The 20195-nt window shown below is 34.1% G+C and overlaps 2 protein-coding genes across 2 annotated transcripts; both read right to left on the bottom strand.

Moving 5' to 3' along the window:
- Positions 1-14905, bottom strand: LOC130234913 (sterol 26-hydroxylase, mitochondrial). The gene is made up of 9 exons (XM_056465248.1): positions 14207-14905; positions 13377-13567; positions 11255-11454; positions 9465-9662; positions 8686-8849; positions 8363-8529; positions 7148-7229; positions 6864-7067; positions 1-1281 (listed from the first exon to the last, which is right to left on the bottom strand). Exons 1-9 carry the CDS (start codon positions 14426-14428, stop codon positions 1168-1170), a joined length of 1542 nt encoding a protein of 513 aa, XP_056321223.1. The 5' UTR covers positions 14429-14905; the 3' UTR covers positions 1-1167.
- Positions 14906-15245: 340 nt separating this feature from the next.
- On the bottom strand, positions 15246-20157 carry eaf2 (ELL associated factor 2). The gene is made up of 6 exons (XM_056465950.1): positions 19953-20157; positions 19379-19473; positions 19160-19296; positions 18888-19051; positions 16444-16674; positions 15246-16356 (listed from the first exon to the last, which is right to left on the bottom strand). Exons 1-6 carry the CDS (start codon positions 20053-20055, stop codon positions 16307-16309), a joined length of 780 nt encoding a protein of 259 aa, XP_056321925.1. The 5' UTR covers positions 20056-20157; the 3' UTR covers positions 15246-16306.
- Between the last annotated feature and the right edge of the window lie 38 nt (positions 20158-20195).

Raw genomic sequence — 20195 nt, 5'->3', positions numbered from 1 at the left:
TGAAAAAGCTGGACTCTTTATTTATTGCACCGACAATTCTCACCCACTAGAGGGCATCAGTGGAGTTTTATTTCATTGAAGCTTAAGCGAGAGCTATGAAATGTGTTCAGTTAATATGAGAATTATTCTTACTTGCAAGGACACTGTTATCGGAAATTGGATATGCAAGCTCTAAAAAAATACATATAATTACAAAAATCTATCTGCATTTACAAGAAAATAAATTGACTCTCATACACTGTAAAAAAAAGTTGACTTAACTCACAATTGTAACTTGCTGCAGAGCTTTTTTAAGTTGACTCAACTTTCAACCCAAGTACTGCACTTGACTTGATTTAAGTAAACTCAAAAATGTCCTGAAGCTGGTTGCCTTAAAATTTTAAGTTGAGTCAATTTTTTTACAGTGTACTTAAAGGGAGAGTTCACCGAAAAAATAAAAATGTACTCACTATTTACTCACCCTCAAGTGGTCGTGAACCTTTGAGTTTCTTTCTTCTGTAGAACATAAAATAGATATAGAAAGCTGAAAACCTGTAACCATTGACTTCCATAGTAGGAAAAACTAAAAACTATGGAAGTCAATAGCTACAGGTTTTCAACATTTTTCTAAATATCTTCTTTTGTGTTTCAACAGAAGAAAGAAACTCATAAAAGTTTGGAGCAAGTAATGCCAAGTTCACACTGCAGAATTTTGAGATAACAAGCTCGCTGATAGATTGGGCTATGATCGGGTGAAAATCTGCAGGATAAAAATATAGAATCGGGATTGAGCCAAAATCAAGCCATGTAGTCTGAACAGCACAGCAATCAGCCAATGTTTAAAGTCAGGGAGTGAGAACTAGGCTTAAGGGATGAGTAAATGATGACAGATTTTTTTATTTTTTGTGGGGGGGTATCCCTTTAACAAGCTCACATGCATTTCAAAAAGTTAATGCAATGTAGTGTCAAATGAATGTTGGTACATCTTCAGTTCATAAGTATTTCTGGTGGTAAAATAAGTCTGCTTGTTATAAATAAAAAATACCTTAAAAAGGCAACAGTAAGGCCATGTATTTGTGTAAGTGCTACGTGTTCACAGGGCTAAAAACATAAAGTAGAAGATTACTAAAGGAAGTGCACGGTTACTGATACAGACGCATTTGCTTTGATGGATACTTCTTACTCTTTTTATCTGTCAATAAACTGCAGGTCAATCGATGTTGCAGGAACCAGCAGAGTTCGTGTGATCGGCTTCACAGTCTTTCCTGCAGGGTCTGGACGCACTTCATAGCGTTTGATTAACTGCAAATCAAAAAAAGAAAGTTGTTAGTTAGCAAAAGTGGTTAGCAATATTGACAAATAATATTATCTCATTATTATTATTATTATTAATCAATAATGAAACAAAGAAACAACGACTTTTTGCTGAGTATGCTGGTTTAGGTTTGGTTCATGGATAAATAGATGTACATTGATATGATTGAATTATTGAATCTTTGGGTCAAATGAGCAGAATCGGGAAGGAACAATCAGGTGTTGCTCTGAAACACACAAATGTTCTGCATTGCCTGATAACTCTCTCTTTAAGTATTAACTTATTGTTTGAAGAACTGTAGTACAAAATCAATGGCAGATTTGCGATCAAGCTCAACACTTCTGTTTGTGTGAAACAACTCAAAACATACAGGGATTTCTTTTTCATTTCTTAAATTTACCTGCATTCAAATAGGCTTCAGCACTCACTAAATGGTTTTGGTTTGCAGTTTTTACCAAATAAATCAATAAATGATGTTAACTGGTACAGGCTTGGAATGATTTGCAGGCAGGTCTCATAGTCATTCTTTTAATCAGAAGATCATTACCTATATCTAACAGTAACAGTTCATAATAGTATTGTCCCACAACCCCAAAAAATGCACTTTATTTTCAACTTTGTATCAGTCAGTCATTTTTTAGTAAAATTCTTTACATTCAAATCTAAAAAAATAGTTTTAGTTTGGGTCTGTAAATGTAACATCAGTTCATGCAATACTGAGAATTCTGTCATCATTTACTCATCCTCCACTAAATAAATTGTTCTGAAAAATGTTGGAAACCAGTAACCATTGACTTTCATAAGATTTTCTTTTCATACTATGGAAGTCAATGTTAATGGTTTCTAACACTCTTCAAAATAATTTATTAAACATATAAACAGGAAAAAAGAAACCCTTAAGGGTTTGGGACCACTTGAGGGAGAGTAAATAGTGAGTGAATGTAAATTTTTGGGTGAACTATCCCTTTCATATCCAAACCTTATACTGTTTATTCTTTCAATTTATTATGTTAAGTAAAGTGGGATGGACTTATGTAGTAAATTTTCCTGTTTTTAAATAAAAAAAAAAAAAAGTTAATTTAAAAGTCAGTATAAAATTAAATGTAAGAAGTCAATTAAAAAAGAAAAAGATGTAGCTTCATGATAAACAAAAAATGTCGGGGGTTTTGCCAAAATACTTCTGATCTAAAAACACACTACACGAGAGTTTTAATGTTTTTTACGACATTTGTTATAACATTAATCTTAGTTACTAATTGACAAGCAAATTATCTTTGTAATAGCAGAGAAGTCTGGGCCAAAGGTGAAGGCCTGCAGATTTGACAAAGATCCAAAACTAACACACTAATATGATGAGCTGAACTGGGTCAAGACAATCATTGACTGACACTGAGGGGTTGAAAAATTATGTTCACTTAAGATTTCAGTCAGATTCTGAACTCAGATTTGAATGTGCCTTTCTTCCATGTATTTGCAATCAAATCATCTACATGGGACCACAAAGTACAATGTGTGCTTTGTTTTTAATGATTTGCAGGAGACACTTGCAGTGTGCAACACAAATTTCGTCATGAGAACAGTACGAGAACACTGTGTTCATCTATAAAACACCTCTAAGACAAATATTTCACTATCCAAGAACAGATCGTCATGTTTCTTTCAACAGCGGAGGATCAAATTCTGCAAAAATGTTCACCAAGCTTACAATTAAATTTCATATTTGAAATCCCCAATGACATCTGACTCATAACTAGGGCCAGAGGGAATCTGCGGACATTTTTTGATATTTCTGCTGAGAATTTTGGTAAAAATTTGCGGATTTCTGCGGAATTATTTTGGGAGTATCATAACTAAAACCTTAATATGTGAAATAAAAAATAATAGCTTTTATATCTTATATAACTTTTATTGAATGTTTAAATTGCAAATCCAATTAGATTCACTTTATTTGGTAAACAAAGCAAGTCTCATATAATATATCTACTAAAAGACAGAAAATATTACTGTACAAACTGCATTGTACATAAGTCAGATAAACATTTTCATATTAGTGAATAATATTATTGTACTTAATTTAAAAACTGAATAAATATAGATTGACACACATTTACTCAAGTAAATAAACAGAATTAATGATGGGCTAAAAATATGCAGAAATCAGCGGAATTCTGTGCGCGCAGATTCCGTGTGGGCCTACTCATAACTGTTATTACTTGCACTCAAACAGTGCTCAATATCAAATCAAATGTGCAAAGTCAGTGCTATAGCACAACGTTAATGTAATTTAACACATGCTATACAACTTTATGCTTAGCCACAACAATACGCACAAGAAAAAAGATGCATAAATCAATAAACAAAGTGGAGCAAGAACACACCAAAGGGTTGGAACTGTATTTGGCAAGATGTGATGCTCAAATTGGAATGGCACTTTGTTAATAAAGTGTTTCACGAGAACTCAAGTACATACAAAAACGCATATTAAAAAGATAAGAAGGCAGGGCTCTCTCTGATTCCTAATTTAGAGTGCATTATCTGTGTTTTGATGACTTTTAATACTGACCTTCATTTGTTCATGAGATGAAACCAGTTTACAGTTGGAAAACAAATGGAAAAGATGGTAATAACTACAATCAACCACTGAAGATGGTAAAATGATAGATATTAGATTCTTACATTACATTTACATTGACAAAAAAAAAAACAGAAAAAAAGAAAACAAAATAGGGATGAACTATTTACTTAATATTATAAAATCTAAATATATCAGCAAAACAGAATAGATTAAAAGAGTTAGAATTTATAAAAAAAAAAGACCAAATAGAAAATAGATTGGAAAGTGATATTGCTTGAGGACTAAAGCTTTTTTTATGGATAGCGTAAAATAGAGAGAATTAGTAATAGTAGTGCAGACAAAAAATATGAATCTTTGGATGATTCCTTCCTGAAGATTCAGCAAACAACTAAAACTATAAAAGCAATCAAAATCAACAAAAGAGCAATATTATGTACGTGCTACGGCTAGTCCAATTTGGACAACACAGAACACATTAAAAAGAGAAAAGGTGCAGACACTGTACTAGTGTGAATTTAGAGTGGAGAACGTATATAATGCACACTTTATGTGTGTTTGTGTGCCTTCAGTTTTTAAAAACAGGACAAAGATTTCCTTTATCCCACAAGCAATACGATTTACAAACCGTGATGGGCTATGAAGTCAGCTGGTCTGACATTGTGTGTTTTGTGTGTGTGTGTGTTGTAATATGATACTCCAAACCAATTTCCCCATTAGGACTAATAAAGTTACCTTACCTATAAAAGTAAGTATACTTTGAAAGGCTGTGTGTTCACTAGGGGTGTCAAAATTAATTCTTTTTTCGATGCACCGCGATGCAGACATGAACAATTGGGTATCGGTTCAGTAATAATCATAACCGGTTATTATGTACTGACGTCATTTATTACATATGCGTTATATGGTGGTAGCTTACTATGGTGAGGGAGGAGACCGCATTGCTCCTACTTAAAAATCAGACAACTGTGCAAAATTCACTGCTTGTGAGTTTGTTGGACAGTCTTTCACTGACAGGCAAGTCCATCAGAACCCAGCTAGGAAAAAATGAAAGCTGTAAACTCTCTCTCACTCTCTGTGGCCCCTTTGACCTGCTGGCGTGTTCATGAGGTAACGTTCTATCTCCTTTCTTGGCTGTTACAACAATTTGTTAATTTTTTTAATTATTTTACCAGGAATGTCCCATTGAGAGACAATATCTCTTCTACCAGGGAGTCCTGGTCAAGACAAAGTTACATTTTTTAAAAATAATATAAAATAAAAATACCTGACACACACAAGAACAGAGTAAACCATAATCAATTGTTAAAATGTGCACTGTTCTAAATTGACAGTCTTTAAAATAAATTTAAATATAGCAATAGATGGTACGGATTTCATATGTATTATATCCTGAAGCTCATTCCATACATTTGGAGCATACTTAGAGAATGCAGATCAACCTAACTCTGTGTGAAAAAATAGCATCTTCAGTAAGAGTATATCTGCTGATCTGGTATTGTAAGTATTTGAAGTGTACTCCAACAAAATAGATATATACTGTGGTAATTTACCAACTAAAGCTATAAAATATGTTGCTTTCTCCTTAACTGTAATGAGGTCCATTTTGTCATTTTATATAAATTACAGTGATGTGTGTGCGTGCACTTGAACCAGTGACAAAACTTAAGGCACTATGATAAACAATATCTAATTTAAAAAAAACATTCAGAAGGTTTGTGCATATAAAGTTTGTCACTGATGTCAGCAATAACATTATTTGTGGATCAAGACACGAGTGTTTCTGCAGAGCGAGTTTTCTCCACCTTGGAGAAAACTATAATGGATACGCTGATCGCTGCTTCCATTTAACTTCAGTGTCCGTGTCACTGTTTGCTGAACAGTGCCAGAGCCACGCTGACTGTTAGAGCCAATCGCAGCCTTTTCTGTTGAGCGCATGACCAAACACAGATATATTTAAGAACTCGGTCGACAACGCTCAAATAGCAAGCGGGATAATATTTACATTTGTTTATTTTCTCTAAATGCTCATGTTGTTCAGTGCATGTACTTGAGTTTTGTTTGATACATTCAAAAAGAGTGTTTTCTTTGAGCAGGTAAAATTATAGGTACAGTACATATATCTGACTGCATGTATTAAAGGATAAAATTATATTACAAATAATATATAAATATATTAAAAATGATCAATTTTAATATAATAATTGTTGTGTTGCTAAGTAAAATATCGAATTGTTTATGGAAATCATCGTCATTGCACCGTGATGCACCAAGATATCTATTAGAACCGAATCGATGGCATGATAATCGTAACCGAACTGAACCGTGAGACCAATGTAGATTCACACCCCTAGTATAGGAAAAACAATTATGCGGTAATGCGGTGTTTTTTAGCAAGTTTTAAAATAAACTTAGTATTGTCAACTGTGAAAACATAGTGCATCAAATGCTGCATTTTTTGATTCCCATCACAGCAAGTTTTTTGTGGTTTGTTTTTATTTTCCCCTTGCAAATCCAAAAAGAGAGAAAAAACAGTAGCTGCCATTTTAAGATTAGTGGAAATCAGTGTTCATTTAGTCAAAGAAAATAATGATGAAAAATATTTCTTGCCTGTGGCTTGAAACTAACAGAAACTTGACTGCTGTGCCAGTATAATGTGACTGAAATCTATGAATGCACACACTCTGATCTGCTAGTCTAATGAATGAACAGCTCAAATAAATCATTTATGTTGGTCAGTTTTTATCTTTTTAGTCTCTTCCTTTTTCATCTATCCCGTCTTTATTTTAGTCTTATAAAAAGATGGTAAGCAAACATTTTTGCTCTTATTTTCATTGAAGAAATTAACACTAGTGGAAAAATATAAACAATTAATGTGTATTTTAAAGGGGAATTGAAGATCAGAGTTTATTTTTATGGCCATTCGATCTATTCGAGCTATTCGATCAGAGCAAACACACAAAGTGAGCAGTTATGAAACTATGAGTGTTGTTTTACCCGGGACAAGAGGAGGTACATCTCCAGTTCAGCCACTCTGCGGCCCAAACAGGCACGGATGCCGAAACCAAACGGCACAGACCCGAAGGGATGCTGGCTTAACTGCTTCTGCTCCCGGATCCAGCGCTGTGGCAGGAAGGCGAAGGGATCGGGGAACACTGTCTCATCGTAGGACACCGCAAAGTGGCAGAGGTGGAACAGAGTCTGGAGAACACGAAGCAGATTCATTTATGGCTGCAATGTTTAATGCATGTCATGCTTCGTCAGTTTGTAGTTCCGCTTACGTTTTTAGGGAAGAGGTGATCACCAACCACTATTTCATTTTCTGCAACAACACGAGCATTTCCAGGAACTACCGGATATAATCTGAGGACAATGTCTGGAGGGTTAATTTACAACACTTTTTAACACAACATATCACAACATACCCCGCATCATATATTGACGAATGAAGTTTCATACAATCATTCATTTGAAGTCTCATGTTAACCCATAATCAGCTATAATGATGTCCTCTGAGCTTGATTAGAGCTGATTCACATAATGTATAATATTAATTCATTTTATTTGATGCTTTTTTGATTTAAAGGTTAAAAAAACGAAACACAATTCAGATGTTTTCTGCTTCTTTGGCTTTTTGACTACATCCTTTTATTTATAAAACTGCTAAATAGAATTTTCCAAAGTTTTTTAACATTAAGTGTCTGAACATTTTCCCACGCCTGCAGATTGTAAATTAAAGGATACATTTTAAGCACCTTTTTTGGCCGTTAAACTGCTAAATTATTTTAATATAAGCATTAAAGCTGACAGACGTAGATTTTCTTTATTTCCTTTTTTTAATTAAATTTTCCATGGCTCTTAATACACTACTTGATGCACATTTACAAACTTTCATTGCCAATCTCAGCCAATTTTGATTTTTCACAACCAGCGCAGAGCCCTGGGATTCAGAGAGAGGCTGGATTGACCTCCCCATATCCCAGACGTGGATTTTAAAGCATTAAATTAATAAAAGTGTAATAGAGCTTAATTTCACTGTACATTACAGATTGTCCTTTTTGTTTTTTACTTTTTTTGTGCAAAAAAAAAAATATTATGCATTATTAGTATTGTAGTATAGTATATAGTATAGTAAAAAAGATTAAAAAAAAGTTCAAATACTAATTAATCGTCTTTTTAAATCTTTATACTTCACCACAAACCTTCAACAAGGTTTTACCCATTTGATGATAATGTATTCTTTTCTATAATATATCATGTACAAATCAGAGTGTTTTTTAACCTAATTATGTTATACTGAACTGTTTTTTACTTTCCTTAAAAAATCCCTTTTGTAAATGACATTTTTATAGACATTTTTAAACTCAGCATCATTAAATTAGTTAATACTGTTTGCTTTGATCATCAGCTGTTTTCCTTCAGGATGCAGGGCTGTGTCACTGCTCTTACCTAATACGTTTCTTAAGGTGTAATGTAGAGATATGTATATGCTTTACCGAAGTGTCTCTCTAATGATAGCCTTCAAAAGTGGCATCCTGGTGATGTCATCACTGCTTGGTGTCTTGTCACCCGGACAGACGCTGACCACCTCCTCATGCAGCTTCTGCTGGATCTCTGGCTCTCGTGCCAAATGATACAGAGCCCAGGAAATGGTGTTTGAAGTCTACATTGTGGACATCAAAATTGTTCAAGCTAAAATGCACTTGTTTATTTCTGTTTTATATCAAATGCTACAAACGGTATCATCATTTATGTTGTTTCTATAAACACAATAAAAACATTATCAATGCATCGCCTTTTAAAAAGTGAAGACACTTACAGTGTCGACTCCAGCCAGCAGAAGCTCAGTAATGCTACCCAAAACTTCCGTGAAGGACATCTGTTCACTGATCAGCAGGTGTGTGAGATACTCGCCCTCCACTGGACTACCAGTTTTTACCTTTTCCTGAATCTCGGTCATCTTTTGTTGCACCAGTTCATCCGCTGTGTAAAAAACAGCATATTTAAGCATGGTGTTTTTTGAAAAAAATCTCTTATGCTCACAATAGCTGCATATTTTGGTTAAAAGTATATTGAAAACTGTAATATTGTGAAATATGATTACAAATATGCTATTTTGTGTGTAATTATATTTTAATTTATATTTTATATTATTATATTATTATAGTGCAATTTATTCCCATGAGTTTTAGTATCAGGACTCTGTGTCTTCAGTGTCATGATTTGCTGCTCAGTAAACATTTCTTATTACTATCAATCCTGCAAACAGTTTTGCTGCTTAATATTTTTGAGGAATATATATATATATATTTTAAACTGTTTTTATATATTTTTAAATTCTGTAATAGAACATAGAAAATAAAATGTTTAAATAAAAATTTAAGAGATTTAATTGAAATCATTACAAATATCTTTATAGCCACTTTTGATTAGTCTAATGCATCCTTGTTGCAGTATATAAGAGGGTAATCTAAAATCTTATTAAGCCTAACTTTCAAACCAGTGGATATACAATTATTTTGAATTATAATAGTTATAATAGTAGTCATTTATTATTATAATATATTTGAATTGTGACAGTAATAAAAACAGACTCACCCACTTTGAACAAATGGTCCCAAACAGCCACAAAATGCTTCCAAAAAGGCATATAGGGCCAGAGAAATTTAGGAAATAGGATCACAATGGGAGAAAGACGAAACATTTCCCCTACAGAGAAGATAAACTTCTGCGTTTCTTCGGGAATCTCATCATTCAGACACCCCATGCGAGTTTCAAACAACACTGAGCATATTCCTTATGAAGAAAAGAGAAAAAAAAACCATATGTGTAGTGTGACCGACAATATGGTACATATATATATATATATATATATATATATATATATATATATATATATATATATATATATATATATATATATATATATATATATGTATGTATATATATATATATATATACATATGTATATATATATATATATATACATATATATATATATATATATATATATATATATATATATATATATATATATATATATATATATATATATATATATATATATATATATATATATATATATATATATGAAGAGTTAAGATGCAAAAACTTCTAAATGCCATTTGAGATTTTCTTCTAAAATGTGCATTTTCTTAGACTCCTGTGTGTAGGTATAATAATTTTACTTTTATATTATTTAATTGATTCTTTTCATTGCCTTTAAAGTGAAATAACTGAACATAAACATACAGTAGGAGGGTGAGACTGATGGCATTTAGAGGTTGTTGCATCTAACCTATTTTTATATATATACATACATATACATACATACATACATATATATATATATATATATATATATATATATATATATATATATATATATATATATATATATATATATATATATATATATATATTTATATATATTTATATATATATATATATATATATATATATATATATATATATATATATATATATGTGTGTGTGTGTGTGTGTGTGTGTGTGTGTGTGTGTGTGTGTGTGTGTGTGTGTGTGTGTGTGTGTGTGTCTGTGTGTCATCACTTTGAAATTATGAGGTTCTATTTGTGTTCTGAATGATTTTGAGATATTGAGCAAAGTTTTTGCCTTCCATATAGCAAACAGTATATGTGTTACATTTGTTTTTTAAATAAAAAGTCTTAAAATGTAAATAACTTATAAAAACATCCAATAATGGAAATAAGTTGTCATTTAATAAGAATATGTCAGTAACTCAATTTTGATAAAAATGTCAGATAAAACCTTATAGTTCTATGGTGTGATATATCTGAGGCAATACTAGCGTTTGATTGCATCTATATATTCAGGATGCATAAAGAACACTTTACAGGTTTTCATTTGACATTGAACTATGACATAAAGTGAGATACAATCTATGAACTTGTCAAGGCCGATGCTTTGTAGCGGATAACCAGATGCCTGTGTTATCTAAAACATGACACTGGCCCTTTGTACTCACTTGATTCACTTGAACCACAGTTTGCTGCAATCATATTTGCAACGTAGTTATATTTCATACAAATGAGAAATGTTTAGAATGTTTTAACTTAGAAATAAATGTTATATTATTTATTAAAAGCTAGAGCATCACCCTAAACAAGGATATTACATGTTGTATACTATATTTTACATCTATTTAATATATTTTATATTACATTTGAACTTCCTTACAAAAACTTCTAGCTGACAAATTGGTAAAACCTAGTGCCTTTGTTATGTAAAATATGACACTGGCTCTTTGTACTCACTTGATTTGCTTGTAAATCAACAATTCATTAAACTCTGTTAATGGGAATCTCTAGTTCAGTATCTAGAGCTTGAAATGACCCAATATGTTATACCTTCGAAGGCAAACTTGTACAGCTCTCCAGCCACGTCATACACCATAACGTCATTGCCTTTGGTTGTCTTTAGCTTAGCCATCTTCTCAATGAAGTCACTCACCACACCATTAATAGCATTGGTGTAGTTGGACACATGTTTCGGCTTCAGCATTCGAGGATTCAGTATGCTCCTGATGCGCTGCCACTCCGGACCCATTCTGAAACACAACAAAATTACATTACTTTCACACCCTTTGCTAAACTCTTAAAAAAAACTTTGCCAGGAAGAACCACAAAAGGGATTTTAATGACATACTATGGAAGAACTTTTTCTAGGTCCCCTGTAAAAGCATTTTTATAGTAAAATCCAGAATCAAAACAGAAACTGCTTCAGGGGTGATTCATGTGTCAATGCTCTTTGGATGAGGGATTAAATCATCAGTCCAAGATACTCAAAGTACTTCATCACCCTGATGAAGTCATGTTTGCTGAAACGTGAAGGTGCAGTGCATGAGTCCTGTTTTTTTAATATTAGCCATTTATTGCTGTATAAGTTTTCATGATGTACTTGAGATTGTCTATCAGTTACATGCTGCAAGCTATTTGATACACGTTCAGACATGTGCAGTTTGTGGCTTTAACTGCAATTGCTTTTATGTACATTTTGCAGAATGACTGAAAGCACATTATGCTTGCAATGAAACTTGTGTTGAAAATACATCCAATAACATGTTCCAAAGTAATTGAATATACATAGAAAGCATAATAAATGCAAGTAAAGTGTATACTTTAATGGGTTAAAAAACTTTTGTGAGTATAAAATGTCAAAATATGAGTAAAATAATGCTTCAAACTGTAAAATTACATATCAGTGTAATGGTCCTCACCATTAAATCTTTAAATAAGCATACTAAATTTCAAAGTTAAAATATATTCTTTTTCTTGGCACTCTAGATATTATGAGTAATGCAGGGGCGTAACAACCGGGGGTATCCGTCCCCCTCACTTTTAGAGACTGACCATTTAGAAACAGGTGATTAATAAATATGAACATATGATCTCATACAGCTACCCCCCCCCTCCCCAACACACACACACTTTTAAAATGTCTGCTACGCTCCTGGAGTAATGTTAAGAGATGTTAAAAATAATTGTCATAATCTTTATTGGCTTATATATTAATGGCTAAATAATGGAAGTTTTGTCATTTACGATAATGTTTCATCATTTGGTGTAAAGCAAATTCTCTGTTAATCCAGTGTCATCCCTCACAATGAACCACAGTTTGCTGCAATCATTTCTGGATCTTAGTTATATTTCAGACAAATGAGGAATGTTCAGTGCTAACAAAATTGTTAAGCTTAAAATAAATGTTATATTATATATTAAAAGCTACAGCATCAACCTAAGTAAGGATATTACATATATATTATATTTTACATCTATTTTATTTACCCTATTTTAAATTTGGTCTTCCTTACAAAAACATCTAGCTAACAAATTGGTAAAACCAAGTGCTTTGAAAAATAATGGCAAAATATAAAGATTTAAAATGTGATTATACAGTTGAAGTCAGAATTATTAGCCCCCCAATCACCCCCCACCCCCCATTTTCTGTTTAACGGAGAGAAGATTTTTTCAACACATTTCTAAATATAATAGTTTTAATACCTCTAATAACTGATTTATTTTATCTTTGCCATGATGACAGTATATAATATTTGACTAGATATTTTTAAGATACAGCTTAAAGTGACATTTAAAGGCTTAACTAGGTTAATTAGGTTAACTAGGCAGGTTAGGGTAATAACTAGGCAAGGTATTGTATAACGATGGTTTGTTCTGTAGACTATCAAAAAATATAGCTTAAAGGGGCTAATAATTTTGACCTTAAAATCATTTTTTTTTAATTAAAAACTGCTTTTATTCAAGCCAAACTAAATCAAATAAGACTCTCTCCAGAAGAAAAAATATTATCAGCCATACTGTGGAATTTTCCTTGCTTTGTTAAACATCATTCGGGAATTATTTAAAAAAGAAAAAAATTCAAAGGGGGGCTAATAATTCTGACTTCAACTGTATGTATTTTGGTGCTAATCTGTGATCCTGAAATGCTTGTGTTAATAGTAGTGCCACTTACTCTGTGAGGGGTCCATAGGCATGATTGCGGAGTTTCCGGTAGCCTCTCCAGTGGGGCATGTCTGTACGGATGGGATGGCGACCCTCCTGCCGCAGAACTTGTTCTATGAGGTCTGCACTGGCCACATTTACAATAACCAATGGCCCATATTTGGACTTCCAAAGTGGGCCATAGATTTTGCTGTGCTCTATCTTAAAAAAAGATTCAGTTTGTGAGTATAGCTGTACAAGACCAAACATAAACATAAAAACTGCAAATTAAGATGAACACTTTTTCAAGTTAATCACCCTATTTTATTTAACAAAGCTTATTACACTATTATTAATTAATATTAAACTATTATTAATTATTCTGTTGCGTATTGTTGTTTTTGATTTTAATAAAAATATTACTCGCCTGTAATAGAATTAATAAAAAACAAACAAACAGGTAAATCACAAACACACACACACAAATCACACTGGAGCCTCTACCTTTATGATATCAGCTTATATGCCAATATCACCTATAATTTCCAATTGTTAACTCAAAATGTAGGGTGACAGTTTAAATTGACAATTCTGTCAATATTCAGTTAACATGTTAAACATATTAAGTTATACTGTAAAGTTATAATATATAAAGTTATAGTGACTGCCTGAGTGTGTTTTTAGGGACTGTTGACATTTTCAGCCAGGGAACTGTGCCATCTTTCTCATTGACAGTCTCTTTGAAAGATGTAAACCCCGGATTTATTTGTTATTTAGAAACAATTAAGCCATTTAAATGTTATTGATATGCAACTATGTGTCAGTACAACAACGAACCCGGAGAGCTTTATAAACCTGTACCTGCATCTGATGAGTCGTTTGAAAATATCCTTTTCCAAACAGCCAGTATAAAGACGTCAGAAAGCTGGGACCATCCAAGTCGTCCATGGTTTTTTGTTTATCTCCACCTATCAGTGTACTGGTCGTCCGAGCATTCAGGAACATCGATGTCAGGCATTTTATTCCACCGCAGTCTTGCTTACATAAAAATAGTCCTGTTCTGAGCAATGAGTTGGAAAACATGATCTGATCTCGCAGTCCAGCGCACTGTGTTGAGCAGTCCTGCTACAGCAGTAATGGAAGTCTGTGCAAAAAGCGACTCTCACACACTTACTGTGCAGATGAACTTGAGTAAACTCGATTGTTACCGTGAGCTGCTGTGTTGAGATTCCGTGAAAGCCGCCGGTGTTTTACACGCCTCTTCAGTAACCACGGCTTCTGACAAAACACGACCCTTGCTCGTGTATATTAAGCAGCAATGGAAGGAATTCGCGGTGTTTTACTGTAATGTACACTAGCCTAATTTACGGGTCTGTTACGGGTATGACCATTATGGATAATATATTTTTTCTTAACCAGCTGTCCAAACCTTAACTGCAATAGAGATAATGTTACAATAGAGAAAATAAAGACACACTCGTATAGCTATCTTTATAGGGACTTCCCATGATGATTGTCAAACTACTGTACATCCTGTTCACTTACCCCAACCCCACCCCAGTTCTTGCTATTTTTGGGGGTGGACAACCTAATTGTTTTTTGTTTAATCCACTTAAATTGTTGTGACAACCTGAGTAAATTGTGTGGAACCTGCATTTTTACAGTGCAGTGTATGTTCTTTCGGCCCACAATCAACTTTGATTTTTGGCCCGTCATAAGAAAAATTTGACTAATCAGACATAAATAACGCAAAAGTGATTGCAAAATTTGTAAAAAAAAAGATCTATGTTGAAACCTTTAACTAATGATTGCTATTTCACAATGATCTAATGTGGTTTAATCATGCCACTGCATGAAGATGGGATAAGAAATTGCAAAACATAAATCTTCAACAAATGCATGTCGCAAAACAAATCTTTATTGATCTACACACAATTTGAATGATCAAACACCTCTGACAGAACTATCAGTCAACCCTGCTATAATGCACACAATGGCACTTCATAATTTCCAAGAAGGGCTGGATGAAGACATAATTTAAGAGTGAGTGTTGCTTTTTGGCCTTCCAGAGGCAGACAGTAAGACATACACAAGACATAGGCTTTTACCTCTAAACAGAGATTACATTCCAACGATGCAGGAATTAAAAAAAAAAAAACGGAACCTCAAACCAAGAGAATGGGATGGATAGTAAAAACACCTTATTTACAAGGCACAGTTTGTTATGAACAAATGTCTCTGAATCATAAGAGAGACAGATTCAAGTATTGCAGGTTGGGTAATGTGTAAATCAAATTAAGTTTGACACCTTGTATTGGTGCTCATTAAGACTCCTTTTATTATTCTGCTCAGTCACTTGTGCTTGAGTATGTCGAGCCTGAAATATATGTATATCTATGTATGTCGTATGAAATGTACTTCTAAATTGAGCATTTTTATCAGGATCCTGTGTGCAGGTTCAGTAATTTCACTTTCATGGCAAAGAAGTTCTTTTCATGCTCTTTAAAGTTAAATAACTCAACATAAACAAAGGAGGCTGAGAATAATGCTCATTTTCTATGGAAATTTCAGATGGCACTTAAGAGGTTTTTGCATCTGAACTGTTCATATATAGAAGATGACCACTCTGATCTTTCTAAATTCAAGTTATCTCAAAAACAGGTACATTTCTATAACCTCTGAGAAAGCAACTATAGGACTTTCCTATAAAACTATAACCTAAGTAGCATTCTCAACAAAATAAATACTTTTTATTAATTTACTAATACAGCAAACTCACCCCCAGCTTTATGTCCAATGACTTGTGCTGATGCAAGTTCTACTAAGAAACTGGGGGAAAGAAAATATTTCATAACTGAAAAGTTGATAAGGATTTGGATTCAGGTATCATGTGAGGTTTTAGCAAGTGAACGGACACTGTGCTTCCTGTAAACCCTATTTCACCATTCGGTATCTTTGCGGTCAGTCATCGTCGCTTTCACTCCCAGACTCGCTCAACTGGAGATCATTTTCTGCAACGGATCAAATATCAGCTTATTAGAGAAACCAAAGAGAACAGTGATCAAGCAGCAATAACACCTGCTGGCTCTGAAACTCACTGAGTGTGTTCATGAAATCGCCGCCGCTTTCCTCCACGCGGCTTTGAGATATGCTGAGGGCAGATGAGCTCTGAGAAGGAGCCGGGGCTGCATTATGTGAAGGGCGACTCTCATCCTCAGAGTCACTGCTGCTGGAGCTGTCGCCGCTGCTGGATGAGGAGGAACTGTGGGAATCTGAGGAGCTGTCGCCGCTGCTCATCTGATCCATGACACGTGCCTCGGCCATGAGCTCTGCACAAACACATCACAACAAGGAGTTTTCCCTGAAAAACTCATTTACACAACTATTCATATTAAATGCTTGTGATTACCAAGGCAGCATTTACATCAGGGTTTCTAGAGGTTTCATCAAGTCAGATTTAAGACTTTTTAAGACAGATTTAAGACCATTACGAATTAATTTTGGCAGCATGGGGGCACAGAAGGTTGCTGGTTCGAGCCTCGGCTGGGTCAGTTGATATTTCTGTGTGGAGTTTGCATGTTCTCCCTGTGTTCGTGTGGGTTTTCTCCGGGTGCTCCGGTTTCCCCCACAGTCCAAAGACATGTGGTATAGGTGACTTGGGTAAGCTAAATTGTCCGTAGTGTCTGTGTGTGAATGGAAGTGTATGGGTTTTTCCCAGTGATGGATTGCAGCTGGAAGGACATCCACTGCGTAAAACATATGCTGGATAAGTTGGTGGTTCATTCCGCTGTGGTGACCCCAGATTAATAAAGGGACTAAGCCGAAAAAGAAAATGAATAAATGAATGAATTATAATTTAGCCTATTAATCAGATTTCAAATTTACACAAGGCTAAACGCTAATGATTTTTCTACTGGCACAGTTAAAACATAAAAAAACATTAAAACAAATGTTATTGTAAGGAAGATAATTAAACCATTTTGCTAAATATTGTTAATTTGTGAAAACTTTTAATGCAATGGAATGTTAGTGAGTGGATGGGTGTTAGCTCGATTGGCTAGCTTTACATGGCCACAGAAAAAATAAGACCTGTTTAAATTGATTTAAGACATACAAGACAACATTTAAAAAAAAAATAGTTTAGTTTAAAATTTTAAATTAGGCCTAAAATTTAGTTTAAAAAGAAAACATTTTAAGACTTTTAAAGGGTCACAAAACACATTTTTGAGATGATATATATGTGTCCCACGTTGCTAAAAACACTATTAGGACACATATGTTTCACTAAAAAGTGAAAATTGGTTGTTTTTGCGTTATTTCGAGCAAATTCGTTCTCCCAGTTTGAAAAGAAATTTGAAGCTACGTTACGGTGATTAGATGCTTGTGTAAATTCCTGCGTCTAGACTGGCTGTCTGTACTGGCGGGTACAACGAGACGTCTTTGAGCTTTCAGCATTAATTCATGAGAAAGACTTGATGCGAAGCAATCAGCACGTTCTATTGTGTATGAGGTGCAACTTCATTAATATGCATGATAGAGCTTCGAAGACTGTTTTTACCGGTTACATGGTTAAGAGAGACACCCCGTTGTGTTGCCAACCGTGATTAGAACAAGTGGAAAATAAAGAATTGTTTGGAGACATGGATCGTCAGTGTTGGGTTTATAAATGTGCTGCATTGAAGGTTTTGTTTTTATTTCCCTGCTAAGAGAGCGCAGCTGGATTCATGTGTGGATCACAGTGGTCTGCTAACATGCAACAAAAATATGTTTGTAAGGAAAATCTTTTACCCGAGAGCTTTTCGCATCTGGAAATGATGAAATCTAGATTTGCCAGTTGTCTTCTTTTTAAAAAAAGACGCAGCTCCAGTTTGTGTTGATTGTCCTGTCTCTACGGATTTGGTAAGTGTGTGATCAGTGTGTTTTGTTTATATTTATTCAGATGGCAAAGTTAGTATCGTCAGCAGTACTCTTTCAGTTTAGACATACCTTAGTCAAAATGATTTAGTTAGTTTACAGTATGTTAATATCACTACAACATTATGGACTGAAAGATCCGCTGTAAATGCTGCTCTCTTTTTTTTTTAAAGTGGGTTTCTCCAACACTAAATTGACATGCTTTCAAGACCAGGAAAAAATATATACAGCTTTGTTATAGCCTTGTAATTCTTCTACAGGAACATTAAGAAATATATTTATTAGGGTCAGAAGCTACTGAGGGACAAAACTGAAAAATATTTAAAGGGGCAAAAATGACCCAGGACTATTAGACTAAATCTATCACAGCCATTATGATTAATGTTAAATAAGGGAACGCTTCAACTGTCATTTCATTGTATATTGACACGTTGTATACATATTGTTTTATATTAATTTATATGTTTACATTATGCATTACTTCTTTTAGCGTTGAGAATAACCAATCAGTGATTTGAGATCACAGGCTACCATTATACTATGTGGATCAGTTATGGATGTGAAACTGATGATTTGTTGCAGAAGTTAAGAATCTATTTTTTTCTCCAATTTGGACCAGACATGTTACCTCGCTCAATATCATCCATAGGAGATGATGGAGACATTTTTTCCTTGGGAGGAGAGCTCTTGGTGCTAGATGGAGCCTTGCTTCCGCTGCCCGTCTTCATCTGCTGGCTGAGTCTGCTGGTTTGTTGCTCAAGCCGTGACTGAATCTTACTGCTTCCCTCAGCCCTGGAACAAAAAAAAAAAAGAGAAATTAACAATTTACTTAACATACAATTCAAAGAATTAGATGTAAGCAACGTATTTATATGACTTGAAACTCAAAAATGTTTTTACCTGGTCTTCTTGACTGCAATGTTGTTGCTGAGTTTCTCTAGACGATACTCTCCAGTGTCATGGTTAACAATCAGAATACATTCCTTCATATAAGGCCTTTTGGAGCCTTTAAATACAGTAACCGGTGCCGTGGATCCCTGAAAAGTTTGAATGAAGAGTAAAAGACTCAAGAATCATTCATTTTACTTACACTTCTGAGTATAATATTATGAAACCTACTTCCAAGTTCGGTAGTGTGATTGTAACTTGTTCTCCTTTTCCCACTTCCAGCTCCCCCTCACATGTAGTGTCTATGGAGGCTGGTTTGAAATCATCTGTGTCCAGGAAGAAAATATTTCATGATATTCAGGTGAGCTATTATTACTGACACGTACAGTACACAGTAAAACATAAACATTGTAGTATCCTTGTAGAACCTACAGAGGGCGCGTGTTTCCCATGACAAGTCATTAATTCTTCATGAATTAAATGTCTCTCACGATTTCATTAAAACGACCAATTTTCGGCGGACAGAAAAGACTGTTCATTTATAATGGTTTCCTTTATGGGCAAAGAGACAGGCTGCTTTTTTAAAATCATCCACAAACAACATCACAAAGCTGAGTTTTAGCCAGCAAGGTGGAAAGCACATAGCTGCCTCCTGATATGCCTGTGCGTTTTCTTTAAAAACAACATATGGTTTCAGTATCAACTTAAAAAAACAGATCGTTTACTTTTTCAAAATAGGACTCAAATAAACGTGTTCATGCGATTATTTTGGTTTACAGAGAGCAATATAAAATACGCCACTTACATCGTACCGTGTGGAATGCACTTTTAGGTTGTTTCTCAAAAGTTTCGCCTAGTTTGAGGACGTGTTCTTGAGTGTCAAAGTTTGAATATGCTGTTCCATTCATTCTAATTACAATTATCAACCATATATTAGCGATTTTCAACTTTCTGCTTGGTTTGATACCATCTACGGCAGAAATAGACGCCTCACTTCTGGACCCGTTGCTCGCGAATGCTACGCTGTGATTGGCTGCGTTTCTGCCCT

The sequence above is a fragment of the Danio aesculapii genome, chromosome 9, assembly GCF_903798145.1.
Source record: "Danio aesculapii chromosome 9, fDanAes4.1, whole genome shotgun sequence".
Lineage (NCBI taxonomy): Eukaryota > Metazoa > Chordata > Actinopteri > Cypriniformes > Danionidae > Danio > Danio aesculapii.
The sequence above is the reverse complement of the archived record's forward strand: the minus strand, read 5'-3'. Positions and strand labels throughout refer to the sequence as shown.